General features: G+C 48.3%; 1 protein-coding gene across 1 annotated transcript; it reads left to right on the top strand.

Annotated features, from left to right (window-relative positions):
* Positions 1-74: 74 nt before the first annotated feature.
* On the top strand, positions 75-2,408 carry PCLAF (PCNA clamp associated factor). The gene is made up of 4 exons (XM_066196259.1): positions 75-301; positions 442-519; positions 776-917; positions 1,986-2,408. The coding sequence occupies exons 1-4, from the start codon at positions 256-258 to the stop codon at positions 2,041-2,043; spliced, it is 324 nt and encodes a 107-aa protein (XP_066052356.1). The 5' UTR covers positions 75-255; the 3' UTR covers positions 2,044-2,408.
* Positions 2,409-7,075: the final 4,667 nt, after the last annotated feature.

Here is a 7,075-nt window from a genome sequence, read left to right as displayed (position 1 = left end):
CCTTCCAGTAGACCAGATTATGCCAAGCCCCGTTCAGCGTGGCCCTGAACACTTTACGGGGCAGCCACAGATGCTCTGGACAACCTGTACCGGAGCCTCAGTCCCCTCACAGGGCATTTCTCCTCACAGGGAGTTTCTTGCCAATATCCCGCCTGGGCCGAGGAGAGCGGGAAGGGGAGCGGAAGGAGGGCGGCCCCGCGCTGCATTGGCGGGCTGCGGCGCTGCCGGGGCGGGGCCGGGCAGTGCCGGGCCGGGATGGCGCGGACCAAGGTGGACCAGCGTGGGCGCGCTTTTCGAAAGGGTGCGGAGACCGGGCATGGGAGAGTGGCGGGGAGCGGGACGGGAGCGGGACGGGAGCGGGACGGGACGGGACGAGGCGGGCAGGGCTGAGCCGGGGTCCGATGCCGCCGCTGAGCCCACGCTGTCCCCTTGTCTCCGCAGTGTTGGTGGCCCGCGCTCCGCGCAAGGCGCTGGGCTCCAGCAGCATCAACGTGCGGCCGCCGCTGCCCAGCAGGAGAGGTGAGCGCGGCGGGGCTCGGCCCTTTCTCCTCCCTTCCTTCGCTCTTTCCTTGTCTCCTTCATTACGTTCTTTCTTTCTTCTTCACTTCCCTCCCTCCCTTTCTCTTTCCTCCTCCTCCTCCTCTCTCTCCTTCCTTCCTCCCTCCTTCATTTCATCCCTCTCTTTTCCCCTCTTTTCCTCCCTCCTCCCCTCCTTTCTTCTTTTCTTCCCTCCTTCCCTCCTCCCTCTCCAGGACTGACATCTCACTCGCCGCAGGTGACAGGCGCCCTGTGGGGCTGAACCGGGTCTGTGTGAGGCCGGTGCCCTCCTGGCAAAGGGGCATCAGCGACTTCCTGAAGCTCCCATCCAAGGAGAACCGGGTACCCGATGGAGAGATGCCTGGGCCCAGCAGCCTGGAGTGAGTGCTGGGGAAAGGGGAGGCATAAGTTAGGGGAAGCAAATTGTGATTTTTTTTCTCCGTGACTCTGTGAAACTCCAGTTCCTTTATGCAGGGGCAAGTGACTGCTGAGAAGTTGACAGTGTGTCTCCTGACCTCTGTATCCTCATGGAAACAATGTTTCTCAGCAAAGTCTGACAAAGTTTTCAGGGATGTCATCGAGGTTCCTGAAAATGGGTGGAGTAAGTGGTAGTTGAGGCAAGTTCTCGCCGCTCAGACGTAACTTTGCCAGCAGAGCAAAGCTTTGGAAAAAGCTTAGGGGAGCACTAACAACTTCCATGTGCCAGGAATTGAATGTCTTTTACAAGCTGAAACCTCGGAGATTAACCTGAGTAGGCTGCACTACTGACTAAAAAGGCAGCAGTATAAAATATTGTCTTACAGACACTCTGTTTTCCATAGAGAATTCTGGCTTGAACTCCATTTTTCCAACAAATGTAGGTATTCCCAAACTGCCAGGGGGAGCCTATAAGAATCAGCCCCAAACTGTCCTGCAGGACAAGCAGACAAAGGCTTTTAAGTGCATCCCACAGGTTGGTGAAACAGAAAATACTTGCTGTAGCACAGGAAAACTTTCATCCCTTTAATTTGGAGTTTCCCCATCCAAAACAATTTGCAGCTTCCCAGTGTGTTCTGGAAGAAGAAAGAACTATTCTCACTCAACTGCACAAGCTTTTTGTTCCGTAAGTTAGTCAGATGGAAACTCAGGTGTGAGATGGGAGTTATGCAGCTCCCGAAGAAAAGTGTGGAACCTGTGCATTGGTCCTTGGGATCCAGGACATGCAGAGACCATCCAGGGATGTCTGGGTGTGGAATGTTATCTTTCCAGTTTGGAAGGAATGTCTCTGCAGCTGCCTCTGGGCTCAGAGCACTCTGGATAAAGTAGCCCCTGTCAGTCCTGATGCCTCAAGGTGCTGTCTGAGGCTATCTATGTCATTTGGGTCACATGGGCTTTGGGAAAAGGTCTTTGTTAGCCTTTCAAACCAGAGTTGGTTTCTGTTGATGTTTCTGAAATAATGCTCCTTACAGAGCTCAGCCCCTGCCACTGGATCCTGCTGAAGATGGAGAGTGCTTGGAGGAAGAGTAGATGTGATCTGAACTCGATTTTCATGTTAAAATGCTCCTCCTACTCAAGCTGGGTTTTGTACATTTGTATAGTTTTTTTACAATTTTTTAGGGCTTTCTTTCAGCTTTTGTACAAGACTAAAAGTCTGAGAGATGGCACAAGCACTGGAAAAGTTAATCTTTACTGTTTGGCACTTAATGTTCATTGCAAACCACTAGTTTCATTTTTGTCTTGGTTTGCTTGAGCTCCTCCTGCATGTTGGGCAGCTTTTGTCTTTCATCTTCTGACTGCCTCGTGCTTGTCCAAGACTTGCATGATTGTGGTTGTTCTGTTTCTGAAAAGCAGATCTTCACTGTTTTAATAAACTGAAGCCTTCTGAGCACACACACCTGTGTTGTGTCTTTACTGTAGTAAAAGCTGTTAATGAAGATTTCTTTGTCTGAAGGTGGGAAACAGACACTGGAGAGGTGGGTGGGCAGCTGAAACTTGCTCTGATTAGGGGTGAAGTTTAATTAAAACAAACTAGTTGTTCTAAAGAATCAGAACTCTGAAAGCTGGGGGAGCAATAAATGGCTAAAACAAAATAAAACTCGTTACTGTGGCTGTTATAATGTCGCCACATATCTTTTCCCGTAATTCACAGGAAAAAAGCAAGTGGGGCCTTGTGATAGGTCTTAATGTCAGGGGTTCTGCTTCTGCTCTCCCTCAGAAGCTTCCTGAAATATCAGAGTATTGTTGAGCAGATGAAAAGGGGAATTTAGGAGGAGATTAAATTTTAAAATTTAGCACATCAGGAGAGTTCCATGGCAGCTCTCGTAGGTCAGCCTGGTGGGGAAAGTGGTGAATGCTGTAAAAACCTCTTCCTAGAAAGTCTTGGTAAAAAGGAGAGTTGTTACAGAAAGGCAGTTCCAGTTTGAATGAGAAGTAGCATTTGATTTCTCCTTAACATAAATTTTTAAAAGATTATGTAAATTAAGGGGAAAAATCTCAAAAAGCCATAGACTTCTTTGGCCTGACACCACAGAAAACATCATCACAGTGACAGGTCCCACAGTGGCACTATTTGGAGCTCTTTCCTGTCCCTTTGACCTGCCAAACTAGCTTATAATCAGTTTTATTTATCCCCTAAAAATGCCTGGGAGACAGCAAACACCTCTGGGCTCTGATCAGATCTGCTCATCACCTGCATCCCCTCAGCTGTTATCCATCATCAGCTGCTCCATGAGGGCTGTGCAGCTGCCCAGTGGGAAGGGGGAAGGATGAGGAGGGGCTCCTGACAGTGAAATCCAAGCTGCTCACCAAGGAGCCATGGCTCATGGAGACCTGAATCGTGGATTCCAGAAGGGTTTGGGTTGGAAGGGACCTCAAAGCTCATTGCATTCCAACCCCTGCTATGGGCAGGAACATTTTCCAGTATCCCAGGTTGCTCCAAGCCACATCCAACCTGGCCTGGAAAACTTCCAGGGATTCAGGGACAGCCACAGCTGCTCTAGACAACCTGTGCCAGGGCCTCACCACCCTCACAGGAAAAAATTCCTTCCCAATATCCCATCGAACCCAGCCCCCTGGCAGTGGGAAGTCATTCCCCCTTGTCCTAGCACTCCAGGCCCTTGTAAATAGTCTCTCTGTGGGTTTGCCCCGCGCTCTGAGGGCCAGCCTGGCAGAAAAGTGGCTGTAATTATTTGCAATACTGCTTCTCCAAGGTGTTTTGTAACTGAAAACGTTTAATAAAGAAAAAATAACAAAGTAACAAAGCGTTGCAGAAAACAATAAGCTGCGCACAAGCGCCTGAAAAAACCTCAGACACCTTGCTAAACGTTTCGAAAAGCTTTTATTTCCTTTTGTGCTTTTCTTAAATACTGAATGTTTTAGGAGGGATAACTTGGCTTGCAGCCAATAGAGAGAGACACAAGGTTTGAAGAACGGTGACAGCATCCAATAGACGCTTCTTTCTTAGCCCTGAGCTAATCCTTGTCAGAAGGCTACGGAAGAATCTAGGAAAACTTGCTAATATGTCAGAGGTAAACTGAAACTCTTTCTCTATTTGGAAACACCTGCTGAGTGTGTGGGGTGCATTACTACATCTCTCTACATGTTTCTTGCTGGCTTTTCAGGCACTGGAAGGCCACAGTTAGGTCACCCCGAAGCTTCTCTTCTCCAAGGTGAAAAATCCCAATTCTCCCAGCCTTTCCTCCCAGCAGAGCTGCTCCATTCTCTGAACATTTTGGTGCCTCCTCTGGACTCAGTCCAACAGCTCTGTGTCCTTCCTGTGCTGGATTGCTCTCACACATCATTAAACAGATAAAATCTGATGGAGCTGGAACACTCGCCGTGGAGGGATGTGAGGTGCACAGACGGAGCTTGGGATCAAATATGTGTCTCTGTGGTACACACCCACCCTGCTGGGAACCTGAGGAAAGAGCAACTTGGGGCAGCTAAACTGCTTTTGCCTGTAATAAACGAATAAATATGCTCCCTCTTCACGGACAAAATCCAAATGTTTGCATCAGGACCTGCAGTCTTAAAGCTGGGTTTTTAGTAGGCAGAAAAGGCAGGAAAAAGTGTTTACTTGGCTGCTTTCCTGCCCCAAAGGGAAATACGGGAGGGTGACCTTCAACCCACACTCCCTGGGGCTGGAGCTGATTTAGCTCCAGCTGTGCCCCTGCTGCTAATCTTTGAGTCTATCGGGAAACAGGAATAGCACCCAGCCCTTCTGAAAAGGAGGGAAAAAATCAGAAAGGGAGAAAGTGCTAAAGCTCAGGAGCTGCAGACAACGCAAAATAAAATTTATAGCTAAGACCAGACTTGTAGGAGGTTTCCATGCCCAAAAGCTTGCCTGGTTGGTGGGGGCTTTTTTTTGTTTGTTTGTTTTTGTTTGGGGTTTTTTTGGGTTTTGTTTGGTTTGTTTTTGTTTTGGTTTGTTTGTTTGTTTGTTTTTTCTTCAGCTATTGTTGTTCCAATAAAAATCTCCTTAAAATGGCACTGTGTGGGTCTTAGAATGCTTAGAGAGCTGCACCTATCCTGACACCTGTGCGGAAGGATTTCCATCAATCTCAAGAAGTGCTTCAGTCCAATGATACAATTAATAGTGAAGTTTAGTGTGGTAAAGAGGGGTCATGCACAATGTTGAAAATTAATTTATGGATAAATTGTCTGCATCCCTGCACTGGATGTAATGTTACAGCACCTAACATTCTCCCTGTGAAAGGGGATTCCTACAGTCTTAAGGCAAGAGGTGTGGTCCAGAGAACTTCCTAAGGGGAACCATCAGCTGGAAATCCAGTCAGTATTACTTTTATATCTTCAGAGTAGTTTTCACTTCTGAGGTAATTTCTTGTAATTTTAAGGAATTATTCCATAACAATGATAATTTGGTTAAATCCATATGAACACCACAACTCACTGACAGCCCCTTCCAGTGCCTAAAGGGGCTCCAAGAGAGCTGGAGAGGGACTTGGGACAAGGACCTGGAGGGACAGGATCGGGGGGGGGGGAATGGCTTCCCATTGCCACAGGGCAGGTTTAGATGGGATATTGTGAAGAAATTCTTCCCTGTGAAGGTGCTGAGGCCCTGGCACAGGGTGCCCAGAGAAGCTGTGGCTGCCCCTTCCTTGCAAGCATCCAAGGCAAAGTTTGATGGGGTTTAGAGCACCCTGGGATAGTGGAAAATGTTCCTGCCCATGGCAGGGGGTGGATTGAGAGGAATTTAAAGACGTTTTCCAACCCAATCCAGCCTGTGATTCCAACACTTTTAAACACCAGTACCCCAGGCTGACCATAGATGTCAGCAGCATCTTCAGCTACAAACACTGGGCTGTGCCAGGGACCAGACAAGGAGCCTTCTGCCTTGGACCAGTTTATTTAGGAAACGTGAAGGGAATATATAAATCTAAGGATGAGAGACTGGAATTGCTCATTTCCTGAGTCTGTGTTATCTTGCCAGGTAAGGAAATGGCTTCAACAAATCACCCACCATGTCACCGGCAGAATCTCTGTGACTTCCTCAAACCCAGCAGTGCTGAAGGGTCAGGGATGGGCAGTGAGGTTAACCCACTCCCCCCAGCAGATTTTATTTCTGTCCCAACACATGAATTTTTTTTCCAATAGTCCAAATTATTTATCTGACCCCTGACCTTGAGAACATCACAGCCCTGAGAGCACTAATGAGCAATAAACTGTTCTCTGCTGAGGCTGCTATTCATGCCTGAAAGTCCAAGAGTTCCTTTTGAACCAGGCTGGGGCACCCACACTTTTGCCCAGGGGATGTTGGTTGTACCTGCATCACAAATGAGAGATCGGGGGCTCACTGCTGGCACAACTGGGCATGTGTTTTGGCAGGAGCTCTTGGATGCTCCAAAAGCAGCTGGAAAGTGAGCAAAGTGTTTAGGAGAGGAGATGGAAGTGTTTGCACAATAAGAATTTCCTGAGGGCCTAATATATTGACTTTTAAATCTTACAGGGCAAAATGATCTTTGTTTGGGCAAGAGAGAGTGATGGAACAGAGCCATCCTATCTCATCCCCATAGCCTAAGGCTTTTCCTTCTCATAGGGATAATTACAAATTGCTGCTGCTCCAGAGCACTTTTGAGCTTTCCCTGGCAGACCTCTTCTCCCCTCATGTCCAAAACAGGACAGACGGCATATTTCTGTTGGGTTTAGCTGGAAGGAGGAATCTCCTGCTGCTGTCCTGCAGCCAGGGCTGCACAGGGGGTAAGCTGGTCGGCGGGGACAGCAGATGTCTGGGCCATGGGGACGCAGATGGAGGGGAGGGGAACAGGGCCATCAGCTGTCAGGCTGCCGACCTCTTACCCCGCCATGGGAAATCTAGTGCTGAATCCCAGGCACCTCATCCCCAGATGAGGGGGTTTCATATTTTTTTTCTGTTTATCAAGGCTTTTTCTAAAAGAAAATCTGTTACCAGACCGTGTCCAATTTATAGCCATGATTGTTGATTTCCCAGTCTTTGGAGAGGAGCCTCCCTGCTGTGGACTGTGGTTTGGAGTTCAAGTGTTGCCTTTTTGTGTTAAGGGAGATCCACTTGATTCCGAGAGCA

The sequence above is a fragment of the Chamaea fasciata genome, unplaced genomic scaffold (genome assembly GCF_029207755.1).
Source record: "Chamaea fasciata isolate MVZ Bird 193981 ecotype frontalis unplaced genomic scaffold, bChaFas1.0.hap1 SCAF_14, whole genome shotgun sequence".
NCBI classification, from domain to species: Eukaryota; Metazoa; Chordata; class Aves; order Passeriformes; family Sylviidae; genus Chamaea; species Chamaea fasciata.
This window is presented reverse-complemented; position numbering and strand designations above follow the sequence as displayed.

Excerpts from the sequence above, each read along its gene's own strand:
- PCLAF (XM_066196259.1), top strand. The coding sequence starts at position 256 with ATGGCGCGGACCAAGGTGGACCAGCGTGGGCGCGCTTTTCGAAAGG. Across the intron at positions 302-441 it reads TGGGCGCGCTTTTCGAAAGG|TGTTGGTGGCCCGCGCTCCG; the intron begins GTGCGGAGACCG and ends TTGTCTCCGCAG. Across the intron at positions 918-1,985 it reads CCTGGGCCCAGCAGCCTGGA|AGCTCAGCCCCTGCCACTGG; the intron begins GTGAGTGCTGGG and ends TGCTCCTTACAG.